The sequence below is a fragment of the Cucumis sativus genome, chromosome 5 (assembly GCF_000004075.3).
Source record: "Cucumis sativus cultivar 9930 chromosome 5, Cucumber_9930_V3, whole genome shotgun sequence".
NCBI classification, from domain to species: domain Eukaryota; kingdom Viridiplantae; phylum Streptophyta; class Magnoliopsida; order Cucurbitales; family Cucurbitaceae; genus Cucumis; species Cucumis sativus.
The window spans coordinates 20,467,523-20,491,452 of NC_026659.2; the positions used below are offsets into that span (position 1 = coordinate 20,467,523).

General features: G+C 30.9%; 2 protein-coding genes across 9 annotated transcripts; both read right to left on the reverse strand.

Moving 5' to 3' along the window:
• Positions 1 to 453: 453 nt before the first annotated feature.
• LOC101207746 (beta-amyrin synthase) lies at positions 454 to 11,877 on the reverse strand. Of its 3 annotated transcripts, none has more exons than XM_011656990.2 (15): positions 11,466 to 11,877; positions 9,581 to 9,766; positions 9,372 to 9,461; positions 8,911 to 9,099; positions 8,258 to 8,512; positions 7,893 to 8,078; positions 7,686 to 7,799; positions 4,401 to 4,520; positions 4,163 to 4,285; positions 3,848 to 3,946; positions 3,581 to 3,640; positions 3,427 to 3,473; positions 1,340 to 1,742; positions 970 to 1,053; positions 454 to 874 (listed from the first exon to the last, which is right to left on the reverse strand). In XM_011656990.2, exons 1-15 carry the CDS (start codon positions 11,664 to 11,666, stop codon positions 764 to 766), a joined length of 2,268 nt encoding a protein of 755 aa, XP_011655292.1. In that variant the 5' UTR covers positions 11,667 to 11,877; the 3' UTR covers positions 454 to 763. The 3 variants fall into 3 exon arrangements, with proteins under 3 accessions (XP_011655292.1, XP_031741417.1, XP_011655291.1); XM_031885557.1 differs by having other exon boundaries at positions 454 to 879; positions 974 to 1,053; positions 7,893 to 8,081; XM_011656989.2 differs by having other exon boundaries at positions 7,893 to 8,081.
• Positions 11,878 to 12,499: 622 nt separating this feature from the next.
• LOC116403845 lies at positions 12,500 to 23,038 on the reverse strand. Of its 6 annotated transcripts, none has more exons than XR_004216740.1 (6): positions 22,937 to 23,038; positions 21,066 to 21,214; positions 19,900 to 20,979; positions 18,295 to 18,401; positions 13,006 to 13,026; positions 12,500 to 12,852 (listed from the first exon to the last, which is right to left on the reverse strand). XR_004216740.1 is itself a non-coding variant. In XM_031885559.1 (6 exons), exon 6 carries the CDS (start codon positions 15,341 to 15,343, stop codon positions 14,054 to 14,056), a length of 1,290 nt encoding a protein of 429 aa, XP_031741419.1. In that variant the 5' UTR covers positions 15,344 to 15,376; positions 18,295 to 18,401; positions 19,900 to 19,970; positions 20,287 to 20,979; positions 21,066 to 21,214; positions 22,937 to 23,038; the 3' UTR covers positions 13,113 to 14,053. The 6 variants fall into 6 exon arrangements, 2 of the variants coding, with proteins under 2 accessions (XP_031741419.1, XP_031741418.1); XR_004216738.1 differs by having other exon boundaries at positions 13,006 to 13,089; XR_004216737.1 differs by having other exon boundaries at positions 13,006 to 13,106.
• Positions 23,039 to 23,930: the final 892 nt, after the last annotated feature.

Below are 23,930 nucleotides of genomic sequence, written 5' to 3' on the forward strand. Positions count from 1 at the left end.
CTAAAGGTCATCACCCACCGACTAAGCTTCAGATCAGGAAAGAAGAAAAGGGGGCATTGATCACAGATTACCTACCGAATTGCCTAGACCCTAGAAAGCGGTCTAGCAGATAACCAACCTCATTAATCGGACCCTATCAAGTCGCAATAGAATATTCGAACCCTTTAGTTAACTAGTTCAAAGGTACCAGTTCACTTGCACAGTCGCCTCTAATAAATCAAACTCAAAAATAGCTCGGTTAAAATCTTCCATCTCACAGCTATTAGGATTACACCCAAACTTCTTAATGATTCCTGATAGCATTAAAATCACACAGCACCTAAAGAACTCCATTTAGAGTCGATATTGACTAACTGACTCCATAGAAGGCGCTTGTCATTAACATGATTAGACGCATAGTTACACATAACATGCAAACAAACAACCGAGTTAAGCTCATTAAGAGAACAATAATAAATAATTGCTCATCCACCATAGAAGAAACAAAATCAAACAGGGCTCCTTTAGACTATACTAAAATAGCCCAACCATAATTTAAAGTTTCCAAATCCTTGAACTATAAAAATTAAATGGTATATCCACGCAGTGATAGCGAAAGACTTCAAAATTAAAAAAAAAATATATATATATATATATATTATATATATATTTTGTAATTATCTATGCGTGTGACATATTTACAAGCATGTCACCTTATTTTGTACCCATTTTAATTATCCAACACATAAATATTGTTGGCCACGAATGTAGGAGGAAGAGACTTTTAAGGTAAGGAAACAAAGTTATAATACTCTGCAAGTGCCCATAGTGGAAACACATTCCTGTACAATGCATAATTTAGCATGCATGTGTTCATAAAAACTCCCGTTATTTCCTGCCATATAAACAACATTTTTACATAAGAAATATTTTATAACAAAATATTTATTTATCTATTAAATAATTAAAGTTAAGTAATTATCATCCCACCTGTTGAGGGTAATCACCGTCTTCCAACTGAGAGTTAATTAGAAGCTTAGCAGCACGGTGAAGAGGAGTTGGATCCCTCCTTGCCTGCAACCATTATTGTAATCTCATACTTATTTTTATATGCACGTACCCCCAAAATTGTATCCTTTCAAATATTTGTAAATATATCAAATAGTTTGATAAATCATAACGTTAATATGAGTTTCTACGATTTTAGTAGCGAATATATTTTGCTATAGTTGTAGTTCTTTATAAATTTTCTTCTGTACTTAATTACCATCCTTAAAGTACTATGCATGAGAATTACTCTATTACTCTATATATATATTTTTTTTTGTAAAGAATATAAATTCAAGAAAAAGAAACAAACCTGTTGAGAATGGATCAAGGCCATCAATGCAAAAGAAGTATGAACTAGATTGGAAGTATTGGCTGGAAGAGGAGTGTATACTTTTTTTGTACAAGAAATATGGCTCTCTCCCCATCCCCCATCATCACATTGAACTTTAAGTAGAAATTCCACACCTCTTCTAATTGTTGAGCAATTATCATAAGTACTTCCAGCTGCTACTAATCCTTTGACGGCAAAAAAAGTAGCATAAGTGTGACATATTCCCCAATTTCCATACCATGATCCATCCTCTTTCTGTGTTTCTTTGATGTAATTTGTTGCTTTTTCTATAAAATTATTGATCTCTTTCTTCCTCTGGCTTGGAAATAGCTTCTTAAATAGCACTAGGGCTTGTATTGCTGATGATGTGCATTCTACATACCTAAATTTAGTGCTTTCACTCATCAAACAACAATTTTAAAAGAGATAAAATTGAATTCAGCTATTAGAGGTAGAGGGTGTGTTTAGATTGCCTTCAAAAAGTCATACTTATAAAATTTTTAGGGTTTGGGTAACCACTTGAAACGAAGGACTGGACATTTTTTTTAACAATATTATATTAATATTCTATTCCAAGTCGAGATTTCTATATTGGAAAGATAGAAATGGAAGCTCCGTTATAAACTCCTATTTGAAGTTATGAATTTGGGATCTAAGTGAACCCATGTTTTAGATGTAATCGAGATATTGACAAAAGTGGATTTGTCGATATCTTCACACGTGTGGCGCCACCGCTGCCATATGGTTGATGAATGAAATAGTAATATATCTTTATCTTATACGTTTTTTCTTAAACCAAACGTCCAACGATTTTAATTTCAATCGTTCTTTATTTATTCTCCATCATGCGTAAAGCATTATGGATGAGATAATGTGACCTTAGAGGTGTTACAACTCAATATCTATAAAAAGAACTTCTCACAGTAGTGTATTCATATAGAATGTTTGTCTTTACGAAGAAGACTGTTGTTGACATGTTATTCAACAATATATGAGAAGTCAGATTATAGTGTTTAAGTGGAGCCTAATCACATTTTTAGTGTTGGAGTTGAATAATCTAGAGGAAGCCTGGTTTTAGGAAGGAGCATCCAATCAAAGTATTGACTACTTGGGAGGAACCTTAGTGATCAGCTAACTTAATCTTGTCGTACCTCAAGATTGCCTACTAAAGCTAAGTTGAATACTTGTAATCTATTTTATATACTCTAGTGAACATATCTTCTCAATTGGACCTGAATCCCGCCAGACATAAGTGTATCTCACCGAAGTGGTTTACCAAGTGTCTTGTGTTATTTTCTCTATACTCTCGTGTACGTAACTATTAACTGTCTTGTTATACTATTAAATCCAACATTGTTACACTAGTCAACCTCTATTGTTTTGTCCAAGCACCTCACTCTAGACAATAACAACCGCCCACATATCACCTAATCCTTGAAAATGACTCGTAACGATCTTTCTACTAAGCACTAAACATTTTCGACCAGTTATGGTCTTTGACTTACAAATTTAACAACCGCCCACCTATCACCTAATTCTTGAAAATGAGTAGTAACGATCTTTCTTCTAAGTACTAAACGTTGTCGACCAGTTATGGTCTTTGACTTACAAATTTGAAGTTACTAATTGTTTTAAAGTAATTTGACAATTTGTAGAACCATTTTATATGGTAGAACAAATTGTTTTAAGAAAAATCCAAAGGTTGAAACCATTTTGAGTAAAATGTAATCAAGTATAAATGAATTCTTTATTTTAATCCAATTTGTTCAAAAGTAGATACAATTTTAAAAAAGAGTTTTGTTTTTTCAAGTTTTAGCAAAAATCAAAAGTAAAATTCCAAAATCTATGGATGATGAACACTAACATACTTCTATTAATATATATCAATCACATTGATAGACCTTAGTAGATTAGTATACCTATCTTTAATAGATTCTTAAATTTTGTTATATGTTTGTAAATATGTTCATACTATCGTTTGAAATAATGAGAATAATGAGAATGTAAACGGAGGATGTAATATATTTTGTTTTTTTTCAAATAATAACCATGAAATATTTACATACTCTTTCTCCAGTACTGTGTACTCCAAGAATTCCACTGGGTTTAGTTTCTGAAAAATGTAGAATAAAGAAAAAAAAATACTTAAGTTAATATAATATATATATATGTATATGTATCTTCTACATATATATGTATCTCATAAGATTATTTGTTTACCTCTAACCATGCAGGTACAGTACCAGTTGGCTCCCAAGCTGCCATTCCACCATTTTTTGCCTATTTCATTAACAAAAACTTCAAGTTTTGTTTAAGTTGTTAAATTATGTGATAAATAGCTACACGATCGAGTACCAAAGGAAAAAAGATGACATATGTATTATTATTATTATTATGTAGAGCCCAACCATTGAATAATACATATTAAAGTTTAAATTAAACATGTCTATAGAAGTATTTGAAACTATTTTAAATAACAATGAATACCTGTAAGGAAAGAATCAAGTTAACTGCATCAAACAAGCATTGTGGTTCCATAGGATCTCCCACAATTTCTGGACACATTGTTGATAATTTCAAACAACACTGAAACATTATGTATGTTTAAGAATTAGCAAAATCATAAAATACATCTAACGTAACTTTCACAAATCCTTAAAAATCTTTATAAATATAACAAAATATCAGTTAACTATGCTAAACTACTTGTTTATCAAGTTTAATTCAGCACATATTAAAACAATCATATATTATTATAGATGTCTAACAAATTTAATTTAATGAACATTAATAATAAATTACCATTAAATTTTCTGTTGTACAATCAGAAACTTGCCATCCATGATCTTGATCAGAGAATGTCCATCCTCCTTTTGATATGTGACGATACATTTTTTTGAAATCTCCATGAGGATTCTCCTTTATCTTTGTATATATATCGAGAGAGAGAATTTAAAAGAGAAAAAGGAAAAATAAAGTCTACAAATATTTATGGAAATGAATCAAATGCTCATTATTAGGACCATATGTACATATGTACCTGTGATTTTTTTATGAAGTCGTGCCCTTTTTTTAGTACGTCTGAGAATTCATCATGAAGATTAGTAGCAAGAATTGCTTGAATGGCAAAGGCAACATCCCATGATTGGCTTCCAAAGCTCTATATGTGAGAAATATATATGTTTAATTATTTGGGTTTCTTTGTAAATGAATTAAAATAGAACTCAATATTAAATATCACAATATTCATTATTCAATTTTTCTTATTAAATTTATTTTTCTAATTTAATTTGATTATTTATTAATCAAAATTATCCCTATTTTTTTCTATTTTTAAAGTCTTGAGAAATAAAAACACATATATAATATGTTATTAAACAAATTAAAATAATAATAATAATAATGGAGAGCAATTAAAGCTTACTCCAATAATAATAATAGTAATAATAATAATAACAACAATTGAAACCATAAATGCATATTGTTCATGTGGGTAATTGAATAAAAACTTTTAGTATTCATGGTAAAAGTTAAAAAGAAAAAATAAAATCGTAAAATAAACTTGAAAAAAATTATGGTTCGATTTCAAATTAAATTAAAAAAATCTACCCTCATCAAATTAAGAAATTGTTTTGTCTTATTAATATCTTATTAATTTAATCTTATAAAAGTTTTTTTTAAGGAAATTAGTTTTATTTCAAAATTAATAAATTATTATTTTTAGGTAATATAAATAAATATATACACATATGGTGAATAAATTACTCATATATTATGATCTTTTAATTTTTTAAAGTTGACTCAAAAATAAGAAAAGTGACTTTAATTAGCAAAATTCAAAAATAAATATTTAATATATATACAAATAAAGAAAATTTAAAAATGAAAAATTGATATTAATTTTAATAGAAAAATGTAGAATTTAAATATTTAATATATATATATATATAAAAAGAAAACTGAAAAGTTGATATTAATTTTGATAAGAAGATATTTTTAAATTGAAATATTTAATATATATATATATATATATATATATATATATATATAATTAAGTAAGGAAGAAAGTATGGGACCCGCACATATATATGAAATAAAAAATAAAAAGAACAATATGTGGAACCCATATTTAATATAAATAATAAATAAAATAAAAAAGTATAGAACCGACGTGTAATATATATATAAATAATGAAAAAATAAGGTGTGAGAGCTAAAACTACTCTATATTTGTCAATAGTTTGGCTCCAACATTATTTTTGTCATTACTTTCTCCGTTCACCTTATTTGAGAAAAAAGTTCCTCCATATTACACACAAAAGTTAATTAGGAATTTTTGTTTAATATATCAATTATTATGAATGATCTTCCAAAATCCATGAGTTCACATTTGATGTAACTTCTTTTTGGTATTTTTAAAAGAGAAACTTTCACTTATATAAAAAATGTCAAACAATTTATAGAAATAACAAAAGAAAAAAATATATAAATAGATATTTACAGACTTCTATTAATGATAAACGTGTATACGTTTTTTTCACTAATAGTATCAAAATATATTTCTATTAGTGTTTGTTACTATCTATCAATGATAAATTTTTATCAGCTTTTATTACTAATAGACATTAATAGATCACTTCTATATGCGTCTATCCATAATAAACTTGTATTAGTTTTTATTGATGGCAAATTTTTATTAACATCTATATCAGAATTATAAGGAATGTAGAAAAAATTGTTATAACTTGTAACTAGATTGGCCTATTTTTTATAAATTGACGAGTCAATTTCTTCTTAATTATTATAACATTACTCAAAAAGAATATGTTTGGAGACTACTTGTAATATTTTAAAAGTTAAAGGCCTTAACAAACTAGTGTTAATAAAACTATAAGAAACTTAAAATGAATATTTGAAAAAGTTCAAAATATATGGATAAAAGTAAGGGATAATATTTGCAAATATAACAATTAGATTCATAACAATTAAGTGTATATAGCAACATTTTTTAAAAATTGCAAATATAACAAATTCTGTTAAAATATATTAATGTTATGAGTCATCACTTATAGACTATGTAGCAAATATTGATATATTATTGATAAACCATCAGAGTCTATCATATAGAAGTCTATCACAGATAGACTTTCATACATACATTTGCAATTTTGTTTAAAATATTGCTACATACTTAATAGTTATTTTAAAAATTGCTATCCATTATAATATTATATATCCTAAAAATAAATCAAAGAAAAATAGTAGGTGACAATGAGAGTTTAGTGATTTGCATGTTTATCACACACATTTTTTATTTTGTAGATATGACGAAAAAAAAAAGTTTACCCAAAGATACACTTGATATTGATAAACATAATATACCTAGCTAATATACACTTAATACACCTGATATACATCTAATACACATATTTATATATATATACACATGAATGTTGAAAAAGAAAAAATAATATTAAAGGTTTTTAATCTAATGGTAGTTAAGTAAATATGTCTAATGATATTTAAGTAAATAAATCAACATGACGTTTGTTTTTTAAAAAATAAGTTGATCTTTATCAACTTTAGGGCAAAAAGAAAAAAATGAAACACCATTATAGGAGGCGTTTTAGGCGAAGAGTGAGTTATTATAATTGGATTGTAATAATTTGTATATGACGTATAGATTATTTTAGTTTGAGGTATAGATTGTTGACCAATAGTGTTTTATAATTAATTAATGTATCTTTTTTTCTAAAAAAAATAGTTTATATATTCACAATAAAAATATGTTTCTTCTTTCCTCCATCTTTTAACAAAAATTCACAATCTTTTATTATAAATCCAAGTATTTGATATACCAAAGTATGTATAAAGTGTATATCAAGCGTATCAAATGTGTTTCACATGTGTATACAAGTGCATATTACGTGTATCAAATTTGTATGTAGCATATCAAGTATATTTTGGAAGGATATTAAAGTGTATAGCAAAAGTGTATCAAGTGTGTAGCAAAAAAAGGTATATTAAGTATATCCAAGTGGATATCATACTTTATCAAGTGTGTATAAGTAGTATATTGAGTGTATAAGTATGTATTACTAGTATATCAAAGATGGTATATCATATATATACATCTTTGTGTGTACGTAAAGCGTATTGCATGAGTTAGACTTTAATTTGCTCCATTTTCATGTAAAAGCAAATAAGTATGTTGCTTTGAACCTACTTTTTTTAAACTTATTTTTTCAAACATACAAGAAGTTCAAAACCAAGACTATTGCGTGTGAACTAAAATAATAATGAAGGAATGAATTATAATACTAACTTGCATCTTCATTCCATCTTCACCAACCCATAAGTAATCTTTAACTCTAGCAGCATGTTTCTTGTACGCTTCACCATCAGGATTGTCTGCCCAGCAAGCAACCATGCATAATGGCTGCATGTCAATTTAATTCATATTTATTTAACCCTATTTTGAATTGTAAGCCAAATTCTAGAAATAAATTGTGAACAAATAATTTTTACAAACCTTTTCGACACATCCAATTGTGATGTATCGACTACAATAATCTTCATAATCGATGAACTGCTTGTTTATTTGGATAGCACGATCTCGAACTCTTCTAAATGCTCTGCTACTCAGAATAGGCTCTCCAATGTATTGAAGAGCATCCCATGCTAACTTTTGAATCAATGGACGTTCAAAGCATTCATCCTTCTATATATTGTGAGAGTTCCATAAATAACATAATAATATCGAAAATCTCTACACAACATTACCTAGGTCATTGTAGTTTTAGATCCGGTCCATTTTGTTTCCTATATTTTCAACTAATTTGATTTTTCTTCTGTCAAAAGTGAGGCAGTTCGTATTTAAGGCTATTCAATAAATACCTTTGCACAGTAATGTCTCGCTGGATTCCATTTGATGTTGGAGTAAGATTGAGTGTAGATTTCTTGACGAAGTTGTAAAATGAGAGGAGTGAGAGGTCCCACAAAGCGCTTTCCATATAAGTAGGACATTGGAAGGTATGTCAACCTACAATAGCAAAAGAGTGCTCCTAGAATTTTACCCACTTTTTCTGATCCAAACATCCAAACTTCTGGTGGCATTGGGTTTGTCCCCTCCCATTCATACACTCCCAAAATCTATATAATATCCGTATGGAATTACTCCAGTTAATACAAATTTTGAAAAAAAATGATGTAAAACTATCTTATACGTCTCTAAATTTTGATTCGTTTCAATTATAGGTTGCAGCTCTCTTCCATGCTTATTGTATAAGAGAGTCTTGCTTCCCTTTCTCTTCCACAGGTCTTTCAAATATTGTTTCACCTTTTTTAGTGTTAAGCTTTGAGTTTGAGTTATGTTTCATATTTTCCCAAAATAATCATTTTCATTCACTTCTCTTATCCTAACAATTATGATTCTCTTATCCTAACAATTATGATGATGGATCATATCAACCAAAATGTAAAGGTGGAACAAATATTTTTTTAAAAGAAAATAAATAAAATTTTGTAGAAATTAAATATGTAGTACTCACAGCAAGCCAAATCTTTCCCCAAGAAGGTATGTAAAGAGCACCTCCATGATCAAGAATCCAATTTCTAGCTTTAACACACGCATCCTTCTCAGCTTCTTCTCCCAACAAACGCAATGCGATGTAGTTCAGGACAGTGCAAAGCATGCAACTTTCTCCCACAATGTGTAGCCCCCATCCACCATCTTCATTCTACTTCTCGGATCAATTTAAGATTAGCAACAACATAATTAAACAAACAAATGAGGTATTACGTCTTTGATTAGGAAAACAAGCATGAACTAACTGGATAAAGATATCGATTACAAACACAAAGTTCATATACTTGACTATTGACATCAAACATAAACTTATATATACCTCCTATTTTTATATTCTTATGCATTAATTAAGTTTAAGGGAAATTGTTTTAAACAAAAAGCTAACTGTGAAAGCATATGAAAGTAGTTATGTAATAATATCACCTGATGATAATAAGTATAGCGAAGGGTTTCCTTTTGATGCTCTTTTGAAAATATAATATCAAGATCTCCAGTGATGTACAATGCAAATACCTTTTCTCCACAAAAAAAGAAAGAAAAGAAAAAAACATTGGAGGTTGTTAATATAAAAAATATAAAAAGGGAAAGTATAAATTTACAAATGGAATAAAGGTTTTTTTTTTTTAGCTTACGAGAGGAGGTAGATAGAACAAAGGGCCAGCATTTTCTGCAGGCCAGTGGCCATGGTCGCTTTGTAAAGCTACAAAGAAAGTCGCAGCTCTTTTCAATGCAATCTTTACAATTTCCTTCTCATTTTCTTTTCCTTCTTCCACTACCACTTTTGGTATTGTTTGTTTGAAATCTTTCTCTCTTAGAAACTGCCATGGCACCCCTTTAAAATTAGTCTAAATTATGCACCACCTAAATTTAAATTCTACCAATTTTGCTAATAAAAAATCTTCACTAACAAAATACATATGTTTATTGTTGTTAATTTTTTCAACAATAAACATATTTTACTTCACAGGGTTGTTTTCTCTGATTAAGATTAGAAAAATAAATGCAGAGGAACCACGTAATTTTTAAACATTATTCTTCTACTTTAAATTCTCATATAACCTTTTGAAATAATAAGTTGTTTTAAGTTTAATAAAAAATGATAGTCTATTACTAATAGAAATATTTTGAGTAAAAATATATAAATATTTGAAGATTAAAAATATATATATTTTGAAAAGTTATTTTGTTTCATATTTTTAAATAATAAAATATATTATAGTGATTATTAGTACTAACAATTGAAAGAAAAAAGATGGAACGTTTAGGAGAGGAAGTTATATCAATTAAACCAAGTTATTTTCAGTAAGCATTTATTATTTCTTCTTTGGGCATTTATTATATGTTCTTCTGGAAAAGTAGTGCTTTGTACTGACCCAATCTTGTAAGTTATATTTAGGGCTTTCCTTCTTTCTTTTTTTTGAAAAAAAATGAACTTTGTTTTATGTTTTGAGATTCATAGTCTATTTCCAAAAATGGTTTACAAATTATGTGATAGAAACGATATAAAACGAAACCTTGTTTTATGTTTTGAGATTCATAGTAAAGTGCATTTTTAGTCTAAAAAATTTTAAAAGTTGTATCTATTCGGTCTTTGAAATTTCAAAATGGATACTTTCAAGAAACGCTTCCAAATATTACTTGAGTTCATTTTGAGTGAGTAGAAATTTTTATAAATTTTATATCATTTTGATTTTCTTATATGTTTTTATTTTTCTCTCTTTCTTCTTTCTTCTTTCCCTTCTCCATCCTCCTATGCATCTCTCTCTAAACATGTGGCAATCTTGTGTCCATCCAACCAATGTTTGAGGCACAATTTTACGACAAAACAAATTAATACGAACCTTTGTTTTCTCCCGCCGGTAGCATAGTCTCTAAACAAATTCTCAATCTTCATTTCATTTTTCTTTGAGTATGAAAACTCCCCCAGGCCCCAAAACTTACAGCCTAAAAGTCAAGACTACAACAAAAGATGATGGATTTAGGATTTGTTTTCACATAAGGGGGAAAGATTTTGAGCTTGGAGTTAATAGTTCCACGATTAAACAGGTTGAAAAAAAATGGATGATGAAGGAAGCTATGCGGTAAAATACCGAACTCTCATGCGTAAACTTTAAATCTTTGTAAAAGTATATTCAAATAAAATTTTAGTAAGTAGATAATTAATGGTTTAAAATTGAGATACTGAGTTCTCGTTTAAATTTATACAATTATTAATTATTAATTTAAATTAATAAATCTCTAAAATTCAAAATTTAAGTCTATAGAGTTTATTAAAGTTTAAGATTAAAATTGATACAATCGACCGAAAAGAAATATAAATTGAAAGTGTTGCCTAAACAATGAAAAAACAAATTAACAAGAAATGAGAAACACAGATCATCGGTAAAGGTAGTTTTTTAGTTCTGAAGAAGAAAAAGACAGAAAGAGTAAGAGAAAAACTAAGAATGAGAAAGGGAAGCATCATGGAATAGATTTTGAAACCAGGTTGTAATAAAGATGGGAATGAAGGAAGAAAACCTGAAATCTCCAAAGCAAGTCGCTGCTACATTGAACATGATTTCGATTTTGGTAAAAAGATTGACGAGCAGCTTCAACTTGGGCTCGTTCTTGAGGAGTGCCTGCACTTGGATCAAATTCCCATGTTTGTCTTCCAACAAAGTTGTTAGTACTGAACAAATATTCCTCCTTCTCTCCCTTTCCCAACTTAACTTTCCACATCCTTTCGCTATACAGTTAATTAATTTCTCCTCCCAAAAACAGCAACTGAATTGGCTTTTCACACAAAAGCGCCTTGCCTTGCCTTGCCTTGCCTGTGTGTATACAAGTGATAATATAAAACACTGTGAAATCCAACAAAAAAAATAAATAAATAAATAAAAGCAACTCTAAGAGATTTTTTTTGTATGGCTTTATTTCTCTAACTAATTTATCAATGTAAAGAACTATAAATATAGAGGTGTGGTTGAATCAAAATATCTCTTATTCGAGAAGAAAAAGCTATCACTACAAGAAAAGTGGTCTACAATGACAATTATTTTTTGTTGCGAATAAAATCGGTGACAATTATTTACAGTTATAGAAACGGGAGTCATGGAAAGTCATTCGATGACAGTTTTCGAAAACTATCGCAATAAGATTTTTCATGACAGAAAATAAATGTCGTTAATTACTATTTTATGACAACAAATAACTGTCATCATTTACGTATTAACGACAGTTAAAAAATGTAGCAAATTCGTTTATTATGATATTTTTTAAATGTCAAGGTTATGTCAATCGTGGCAGTTTTTTTAGAAATTAAATGTCATTGTTTTGCTATTGACGACATTTTTTTTCTGTCAAATATAGGGCAATCGTGATAGTTTTTCTTATAAAAAAATGTCATTATTTTAATATTGATGAAAATTATGGAATGCAACGAATTCATAAATTATGACATTTATTTTCGGTTGCAAATTCTTCAATTACTATCGTTTTTCCTTGTTCTCCTTGTCGCTCCGCCATTATACGAACTATTTGAATGACAATAATGTTATAATACATAACACCCATATAGAAACAAATTGTCGACACTTTAATATATATACACTATAATACACATTGTAATATTCGTATATTTCCAATCAAATTTGAACAATTTACAAGTATGAAATTACAGCCCTTAATCAAAACTAGCGTAAATACCATCATAATACATATAACATGATTTTTTGTACAAGCATAAACAACCAACCGGTAATCCTTCACCCCTGAAAATATTCTTTGTTGCTTGAACCATGGTCCCTGAAAATATTCTTTGTTGCTTGAACCATGGTCGAATCCTTCATTTCTAAAAAAACCAAAAAGTGTTATATCAATCAATTGCTCCAAGTTGGATTCATTGCTCCAATAGATTCTTCCAAACCTAGTAAGAAAACAAAATCTCATTTTAGAGTATGACTAAAGAACATCTCAACCCGTCATTCCAGCCCCCCTCCCAACACAATAAAAAACAATGAAACCAACTTTCCTCTGCAACTAAACCCCAAAGAGCGAAGGAGAAAGAAAGAACCCGTACTTCCCCCTGCAGCTACTGCAACTGCACAAGGTGGATGAAAACATGGTGGGCTTTGGAAACCGTTGCTCAATTCAGTGCAATACTCTGTAAATAACTTGTGCCTAAATGATAAAATTATAAACATACATAATACATATATATTTCAAAAGAAAGATGTGATTAAAGTACAAACCAAAAGATAGACAATGACCAATTGGTCTAAAGTTTAACAATGGGGGGTCTCAAACATCAAAATCAACAGCTTAACAATTACACTACTATTATACAATCAATATGAACTATAAGTAGATAAAAAAAAAAAAAAAAACAGAAGAAGACAAGAAACATTATTACAAGTTGCAACATGAAGACACTAAAGTCGCATGGCTAACAACATCTAACTTCTCAAAAGAATGAAGATTAATCAAACCAGAGGTCACCCATTCAATCATGTGAAGAATCATTAACCCAATAAAAAGAGTATAAATAGGGTCATTTACCTTACTCCAAATTCCTAACAAAGAATGTAACAATCTAACAACATGAGCATTTACTGGTGAGAAAATGGTGCACAAGTCTTCCATGAAAATTACCATTACCATGAAAACAACTGTCAGCAGCACCATAGTATGTTATTAATATATCCTCAAGTACTTTTAAACTGAAGCACGATGTCATATGTTATTAATATATCCTCCAGTACTTCTAAACCGAAGCACGATTTCATATTTCTATATTAGTACTCAAGGTAAAGCCAACAGTTGAAGAGGAGAAAAAAGAATGAAAGAAGGTGAAAAACAAGTATGCAACAAGAAATTCTATTTATTCTTTTCTTTTTTCTTTCAAAATATAAAAGTAAAAAAAAGGTGTAGTTAAACCTTTGCTTTAGTATAAGTCCAGTTTATTGTGTTATTAATTATTTCATATCACAACTTGTTTGAGAATTGAGATGCTTTTACTTGAAACGTTTACAACGACGAATATTGTTGGAGAGTAACATTGCAATTTCTTACAATTAATGACAAAATTGAACAAGGTTAAAGTAAGTAAACTTGAAATTCCATACTTATTAAAGTATTTGAAGTTTGGTGTTAATTTGTGTCCTCTTACTAAAACCGCATAGATTACCGTATGCTGGAAAATCGTTGATGGTCCATAATAAGACAGCCCGCAGTGTGAAATATTCTTCCTTATATGCATCGAAACAACGAACTCCATCCGTCCACAACGTTTGTATATCATCAATTAAAGGTGCGAAGTACGTATTGATATCGTAGCCCGGTTGCTTTGGACCTGATATTAAGATTTTCAGCATCAAATGTTTTCTTCTCATACACAGCCAAGGTGGAAGGTTGTATATTGTAGTGATGATGGGCCAACAACTGTACGTCGTCGACATATCTCCAAATGAGTTAATTCCATCAATAGACAAACCCAAACGGAGATTTCTCGGTTCTGACCCAAAGGTTGGCCACATGTGGTCTATCAACCTCCATGATGGAGTGTCAGCCGGGTGTCTCAAAATACCATCAACTTGTCTATCTATCGCATGCCAACGCAAGTTCTTAGCATTTTCAGATCTCTTGAACATTCTTATAAATCTTGGAATTATTGGAAAGTACCACATCTGCTTAGCAGCCACACCACTTTTTTCCTTTTTTGAGTTCTTAGCGATCTTCCACCTTGACAAACCACACTTAGGGCACTTGGTCAACTTTTCATATTCTTTTCTGTACAAGCAACAATCATTAGGGCATGCATCAATCTTTTGGTAACTCAGTCCTAGGGCACCAAGTGTTTTTTTTGCTTCGTACAAAGAACATTGAATTTCATTGTTATCAGGTAATAAATCACTTATTATGGACAACAATTCAGAGAAGCTAGTATTCGTCCAACCATACTTAACCTTCAGGTTATACAATCTCACGAGGGCTGATAACTTTGTGAATTTCTTACATCCTGGGTATAAGGGTTTCTTCGCGTCATCAAACATAGTGTCGAAGGTATTTGATGCATTACAAGATTGTTCTTGAACAGATTGAACCATATTAATTGTATTAAATAAATCGTCGTTTTCATCAGTTTCATCCACTGTATTTTCCATCGTGTTGGCAACGTTATCTGAGTTCAATTCTTCACCATGCCAGAACCATACCTTGTAACTCTTATCAATTCCATTGGCATACAGATGATACCGAACTGTTGAGACATCCTTAAGTAAACGATTGCCGCAATTCAAACATGGACATCTAATTGAATTAAGACCTTTGGCATGACTCAACCCAAATTTAATGAACCTTTCGACTCCTAAATCATATTCTCTTGACATCCTATTTTGGGTCATCCATGACTTGTCCATTGTGTAGAGGTCTAAGTTGGCCTCGAAATAAACCTGATTACAAAAGAGATTATAGGCAACAACTTTTAAAACTCAAACTTTCAAAACGGTAGATGATCCTCAAAGTACTTAATAATTTATTTCATACCATTTAGGAATTTTCTAGCTGTATTTGAAACGATTGTGGTAGGAAAAAGCGTCACAGATAGACACACAAAAGTATATTTTCCAAAATAGATAATCAACATCAAAATTATATATACTAAAGAAAATATTGTAACTATATATACGAAGAAAATATCGTAATCCACCTATTAACACTCAAATACCATGAAACATTCTCCTAAGACTTGAGTCAATTCAGACCTCCCCTATTGGATTTTGTCGACTTTGACAGTTTTGAAGACTTTCGTCCCTATTAAACGAATCACTCGAATGCCATGATGAAAAGTAATGAAATTTGTTACATTAATTTGAAAGGTTGTCTCATTACCACATTAGTGATGAAACCATCTTGAAGGAAACTTCTGGACTAGGTTCAACAACCCCCAATTAGCATAAAACATTTGAAGGACAATTTCCTTTACAGACATGATGAATGATGAAGGGAATTAGTTGACAAATAATTATAACAATAGTTTGTCTTTAGTTAGTTGATTAGGGTAGGTTTGTATAAGTAGTTTGGCTTACATTGTACAAGTAATTAGACTAATTTTAGATTGTGCCACAGTACACTGCCAGAAATTAAAATTGAAGAGAAATTAACAGTTAGAAAACAGAAATTGGGCATAACTCAAATTCACAAAATAAGCTCATGTGGTTGCAAGAACGAATTAAGGTCATATAACAGAAAATCAACGATTAATGACTGAAATTGGGAAAAACTGAAACTCATGAAACAATCCAATGGAGACAAAGAAGAACTTCATAGAGAGAGAAAGAGAGAAAGAGATAAGCTTACCGGCGGAGGGGAGGGGTGACGACCGACGCCCACGATTTGAAGCTTCGGGTTGATTGCAGAGGTTTGGAGAAGACGGGGGTGGTGGCGACGGGTTGGTGGAGGAGGTTTGGACGGACGGGCAGGAGGGGGTGGTGGTGGCGACGGGACTTCAGACGGTCGGAATTGGGAAAAAAGCGAACGGTTTCGGAATGGGAGAAATTTTGGGCACAATGCGATTGCGAACGGAGGGACGGCCGGGCAGGAGGGGGGTGTTATTAGGGCACACGGATGGGAGGAAGAAATTGGGGAAGATTTTGGGGAAATTTAGGGCACGCGGATGGGAGGAAGAAATTGGGGAAGATTTTGGGGAAATTTAGGGCACGCGGATGGGAGGAAGAAATTGGGGAAAATTTGGGGGAAATTTAGGGCACGCGGATGGGAGGAAGAATTTGGGGAAAATTTTGGGGAATTTGGGTTTTTTTAAAAATAAAAATATGTAATTTTAATTTTTTAAATATAAAATAATAAATTTTTTAATGGTAACATTCTATGACATTAAATAACTGTCGCGAAAAGTGTTTTCCGAAAAATTCCGTCTTTTCCCACCAAAAACGCGAAATTTTCTATTTTATGACAGTTTTTTTTCCCATTCATTTTTTGAGATATATAACTGTCATAGTAGACCGGTTTTCTTCTAGTGTAAGTAAGAATCAGAGAGATTGAAGAAAAATTGAAATGGATACGTCTTGTTTTCTTCACTTCATTCTCTCTTAATCTTAATCTTAATCACTACCAAATATACTCAAAATAAGAATTGACTTTTGTAAAACGAAGAACAAATAAACTAATTAAATTGAGAATTAAACCTAGAAAAAAAGCCGAAGAGATCCGCCACTTGAGGAACTTCTTCCATCAAATTCGCCAAACACTATCCCAAGAACAAAACAAATCCAAGCAAATGCCGGTAAATGGATAGTAGTTACTAATAAATCCATAAAACACAATTTTTAAAAACTTACATTTTTGAGTTTTCGAAACTTGATTTTTAAATTCGATTTATTTTTCAAGAAACATTTCTTAAAAGTAAGAAACAAATAACAAGAAATAGTTAAAATATGGAAAATGGAGCATGGGCAAAAAGAAAAGTATTATGAAAGTACCATAACTAAATAGATTAAAATTTTAATCCATACAAACTTGAGATTCAAGGCGTAGGATTTATAACTTTTTGAACAAATTCTAAAAACTCCTGAAGTATATGGTGGAAGTTGAAACTATATGAATAAAAATTAAACTCTCAAGTTTATACAATTTATGACCCACAAATTTATAATAATTTTATAAATTCAACCCTTAAATTGTAAAAATTAATCTCTTTAAACAAATTCAAACAACAATATATGAATTCAAATGTCAAATTTTAACTCTTAAATATTGGCTTGGTAGTTTCTTGGGCTTATCTCGAGCCCTTCTTTTTTTTTTTACTTCACTACGTGGTTCTTCATTCTTATCAAATATATTTTGAAGTAGGGATGATAAGACAGTTGTTAAGAGGGATTTGGTGGATGAAAACATGGTGGGATTTGGAAACAGTTGCCCAATTGAGTACAATACTTTGTAAATATAATGTATAGTGGATTGATTTTAGTTAAGAAATAAATAACTTGTGCCTAAATGATAAAATTATAAAAATATAGAACACATATATATTTCAAAAGAAAGATGTGATTAAAGTACATTCCAAAAGATAGACAATGACCAATTGGTCTAAAGATTTACTAATGAGGCTTCAGTGAACTATACCTTGAGGATAAATCCAATGAAAAACGAATCAAAGTATATGGCAAATCTCAACAGAAAATCAACAAATGATAAAAGAAAATGTATATTTTTTCTCCTAGCAGTAAGAACACTAAAATCATGAAATAATTGGCATGTAATTTGGCAATTTGGAGATCATAATGTAATATTTTGCCTAGATCAATTAAACATGAGTCATATATGTGAAATTTGTATAATATTGGCAACTGACCTTAGAGATTGAGAACTAGCAAGGTCACCTCAATGATTGTTACTAAACCAAACTGTGCTATCAACATCAAAGCATACTGCATTTGCACTTCTCCACCGTTCCAACACCTTCAATATTTTAAGAGTAAAGTTTAACATCACTAACCAAAAAAGAGATATGAAAGAATATTTACCAACATTGGGTTAATGAACTCAATGACAATCTAAGAAAAGATATCAACCAAATAATACTTAACAAGTGGAAGAGAGAAAGATAAGATAATTACATTGTTGCAATGGAGATATGCTACAAAAAGGGTCGTATAGAAAGAGATATGCAGTCATTGATGGAGATTTGAGAAAATTTACATGATATACTGCTTATAAATAGAAATGTTATATGCTTAAAAACCTGTTTGTTACAACAATGGCTCTTGCTCAAAATTTATCATTCGTGCATAGTAAGATGGTACTATTACAAAATTTATCACAACTTCAAGTCATTTTCAGTATGTACACTTTAGGATGAAAATATAAAGTGCAAATCTCATACATAAATATATTCCAAATACTAGTTTCCTCACCTCAAAGTTTTTTTCTTCTATATATATCTAGGATCGAATAATATGCAAACTAACTTAAATTTTCCATTTTATGCTTCTTATAAAATAGATATTTATAAAAAAGATAAACAAGGGACATTTCAATATATTAAATAGTAAAAAGAAACCTATCTAAACAAGGGCTCCATAAACTTTTGTACTGTCAAATGATATTAAACAAATTGGTTAGACTTATGCCTCAATAGTTATGCAAAAAGAAGATGAACATTTTATTGTCACCAAGTCTTTGTGAGTTGGACATTAGATATGTATTGAAGAACATTTTGGTAAGCTAATAAACAATAGACACATACATATCTGAGACAAATACAAGAACTTTGGAGAGTGAAGAACATTTTGGTAAGCTAATAAATAATAGACACATACATATCTAAGACAAATACAAGAACTTTGGAGAGTGAAATACATTCAACTCATTTTCTCAAGGCATGAGCTCATTGACTTTTCTATTATTAAGTTCTGTATATCACTATTATTGTTGTTTCATTTTGTCTGATAATTTGCTAAGCTTAAAAAATCAATGACTTCATCACCTTCAACAAATAAAGGTTCACAAAGTCCAAGTATAAGTACCAACTCCAATTGTAAGCCCAATTTCAAGTCCAACCCCACACTCAACTCCACTTTAAAACCCAATTTCAACTTCATGCTCTTCAATTGATGACAATTTGATTGTTGATTATTATGTTGTTCTTGGTGAAAGTATTGGAAGGATCTTTAAAGAAGATATTGACATTGGTTGTTTTGAGATCACCCCCAAGTTGTAAACTCGGGGTAAAGTTCCTTCGAGATGGGGGTAACTTTGTTATGAGTTTCAAAATTAGGGTGATACATTTAGGTTTAATAGAAAATGTCTTACCTCACAAATATCATGCAATTACGATACAACTCAATAGCAACCATAAACAAAAGATCAATAGAAAAGTCAAAAGTACTCAAATTCACTTGAAAAATGCATAGACAAACAAAAAAACCCTATACACCATCAAAGTTTAAAATCTCACATTTCATTTTTCATTCTTTTTTTCTCAAAGCTTCAGCCCATAGCCATGAAATCTCCCTTGGCCTTGATTTCCTAATTCGAACGAACAAAAATAAGTTAAAAATCAACTAAATGCTTCATTGAGGCATTTCATCAAACACATTGTAAGCTAGCAAAATGCTTCATCATATAGGCAACCATAAAGAAAAAATGTAAATTCAAATTAGAAAAATGATCATAAACAACAATATTGAATAGGATGGTAGACAAAACAAACACATATCTAAAACTATGAGGGATGTTTTTCATAAAAAGAACCATCAATATATCACATTGTGGGTCAAATGAAAGCATTTGAAGTTAATATACTGTATAAATACAAACAATAGAAATAATGGCTGAAATTCACCAGTGAGTTTAGTGGTGCAAGGGGTGTTGGGTGGTGGCATCGGCTAAAGGAGAGAATGAGGGAGATTTCGGGTATATTGTTGATGAAAAGTCTCGTCGTTCCCGACGTGTGTGAGAGAGGGAGAGAGATGGTTAGCGGAAGGGAGAAAAAATTGAGAAGGAGGGGCGACGTGTGGATATTCCACAAAGATGAAGAAAAAAAGAAAAAGAAGAGAAGAAGAATAAGAGGAGAAGAAGAAGAAGATGAGGAGGTAGAGAAAAGGGTTTTGGAGATGTTTTATTTTAATAAATAAATTATTTAATGTTTTTAGGATTAGAAAAAAATCTTATTTTAATAAACTTTTTATTTAAAATAAATTTTATTTTAATAAATTAAATAAAATATTTTTTTGTATCTTTCATGACACCAAATAACTATAGCGGAAAGTGAAATCTGAAAAATTTCATCTTTTTCCGCCAAAAACCAGATTTTTTAGCTTTTGTGACAGTTTTTCTTTCCTCCTTTCAATTTGGGATGTATACAACTGTCATAGTAGGTAGATTTTCTTGTAGTGAGAAAGAAAATATTGTATACTCATCTTCAATAAACGTTTGATCCTTCCCCGTAGATGTAGGCTTCTATTTGTCGAACCATGTAAACTGTGTTTTCATCTCATCTCTCCTATCCAAAAACTTCATTTTGTATGTGCATTATCTACTCAAATGGCCATAAAGAAATCTAATTAGGGTTTGAACAATAGAGAATACAAAGAAGAAGAAGAATAAAGAAAAGGTAATTACACTTCTCTTTCTTCATTTCCTTTTTTCTTTTCTTCATCGTAAAGGCTCAAAACCCTATCCTCACGCGTGTATGGTTCTAAAGCCACCAACATGGTTGTCCTCCCTCCAAGCATTCTTTAACAGTTCCTGCACTAAATAGAGGCCTAAAACTTTAATTAGGCCCAACAAGTTGTATTAGAGCAAGGTTCTTGAATTCAAGAAACTAATTCTTGGAGAAAATAAAGAAAGACAAACTTGAAAATGGCTATAGCAAGAGTAGAAATTGCGAAGTTTGATGGAAATGGAGACTTTGCCTTATGGAAAGCAAAGATCAAAACCTTGCTAGGACAGCAAAAGGCTCACAAAGCCCTTTTAGATCCTTTAGAACTTCCAACAACACAAAAAGAAGAAATTGAATTAAATGCCGTGGAACACTAATACTAAAGCTTAGTGACAACATTATTAGGCAAGTACTAGAAGAAGAAACAGCACACAAAGTTTGGAAGAAGTAAGAAAGTCTCTATGCCACTAAAGACCTTCCAAACAAGATGTATCTAAGAGAAATTTTTTTTACATATAAAATGGATTCTTCCAAAAACCTAACAGAAAACTTAGATGAATTCAAGAAAATAGTTTCTGACTTTAAAAGCCTTGAAGACAAGCTCAATGATGAAAATGAGGCATTTGTACTCCTAAATTCCCTACCCGAGGCTTATAAAGAAGTGAAAATGCCTTAAAATATGGAAGGGAATCAGTCAAAACAAATGCTATAATATTAGCCCTCAAAACCAGAGAATTGGTAATACAATCATCACACAAGGAAAATCAAAGTAGTGTTGGTTCTTTGTTAAAGGTAAACCCCAAAATAGTCAAGGTAAAAAGAGTAACAAATCTTTTTCTAGTGAATATAAGAAAGCTAAACAGAAAAAGAAATGCAAATACTGTAAGAAGAAGGGTCACACAATACAAGAGTGTTTTTTCCTTAAAAGAAAGAAACAAGAAAAAGAAAAGGACAATAAAGGAAAACAACCAGAAGCCTCTATAGTAGAAAGCTTCTTTACCTACACTGATATTTTAGCTTCAACCTTAGATCAAGCCAACCATGTAAATCTCCTAGAAAAACATGATTGGGTCCTAGACTCAGGATGCACCTACCATATGACACCTTTTAGAGCATGGTTCAATACCTATAGAGAGATCAGTGGAGAATCTGTGTTCATGGGGAATAATAATAAATGTAACATTGCTGGAATTGGATCAGTTACCATGAAACTAAAAGATGAGACTGTAAAACTCCTTAGAAATGTAAGATATGTTCCTCACCTCAAAAGAAATTTAATCTCCCTAGGAATGCTAGACTCTCTAGAGTGTGAATACAAATGGAAAGATGAAAATTTTCAAGTCTTTATGGGATCTAAGTTAGCCTTGGTTGGGGAAAAGGTAAATGATTTGTTCATAATAAAAGGAGTAGAAATGATAGAGGAGGCAAATGCAGTTCTATCACTAAACCCAACAGAAGCTGATCTTTGGCATAAAAGATTGTCCCATATTAGTCAGAAGGGACTTGAGGCTCTAACTAAACAAGGCTTCTGCCTCAAAACATGTGCAGCAAACTATCTTTCATTGAACACTGTGTTCTAGGCAAAGCAAGAAAGCAAAGTTTTACTAAAGCTCAACACAAAACTAAAAGAATTCTAGATTACATACACTCGGATCTATGGGCTCCAACATCCACTCCAAGCCTAAGTGGCTCAAGGTACTTTCTATCCTTTACTGATGATTTTTCAAGAAAAAACTAGATTTATTTTTTTAAAACAAAGGATCAAGTTTTTGAAAAATTTAAAGATTGTAAACTGATGATAGAAAAGCAAATGAATAAAGAGGTTAAATACCTAAGAACTGCTAATGGTTTGGAGTTTTATGGAGAGATGTTTAATAACTTTTGCAGGCAAAGTGAAATAACAAGAAAAAAAACAGTGACCTACACACCCCAACAAAATAGAGTGGCAGAAAGACTAAACAGAATTATAATATGGAAAGGGTAAGGTGTCTATTATCAGATGCCATCCTAGAAGAAAAGTTATGGGCTGAAGCTGCAGCCTATGTTGTGTACACATTGAATACAAGCCCTCACATCTTCTTAGGTTTCCTAACACCTGAGGAGAAATGGTCCAAACACCCACCAAGTCCAAGTGACCTTAAAGTGTTTGGATGTGTAGGGTATGCTCACCAAAATAAAGGGAAACAAAAGGTCAGGACTGCTAAGTGTATGTTTGTTGGTTTCACATAAGGGGTAAAGGGTTTCAAGTTGTGGCACCCTACTAACAAGAGGTTTATAATAAGTAGGGATGTTTTGTTCAGAGAATCAAAATTGTTTATGCAAGGGAAAAACAACACTTAAAGAAACCCAACTGACACAGAATCCTATGCTACTCATATTGAGGTGGAGAATACAAGAAATTGTGTCCAATCTACTGAGGAACCTACAACTACTGAACAAGAACAAGATGAGAACTTCAGTGAAGAACAAGCTGATTTGACAATTCCTCACGCGTGTATGATTCTAAAGCCACCAACATGGTTGTCCTCCCTCCTAGCATTCTTTAACCGTTCCTGCACTAAATAGAGGCCCAAAACTTTAATTAGGCCCAACAGATAATCGCACTTCTTTAAATCGTAAAGATAAGAGTCTTCTTTTGTATAATATTTTGACCTGACTAATAAGCTTTATTTTAAAATTTGTGTCATGATCACTTTCTCTGCCCATCATCAGGAAGTTCTTTAAATTCATGAAACTATTATACATAGGGTCGTTGGAAGGTAGTGGAAAGTAACAGAAAGTAGAGATTTTTATAAGATGCCAAAAATAATAATTATTATTCTTTT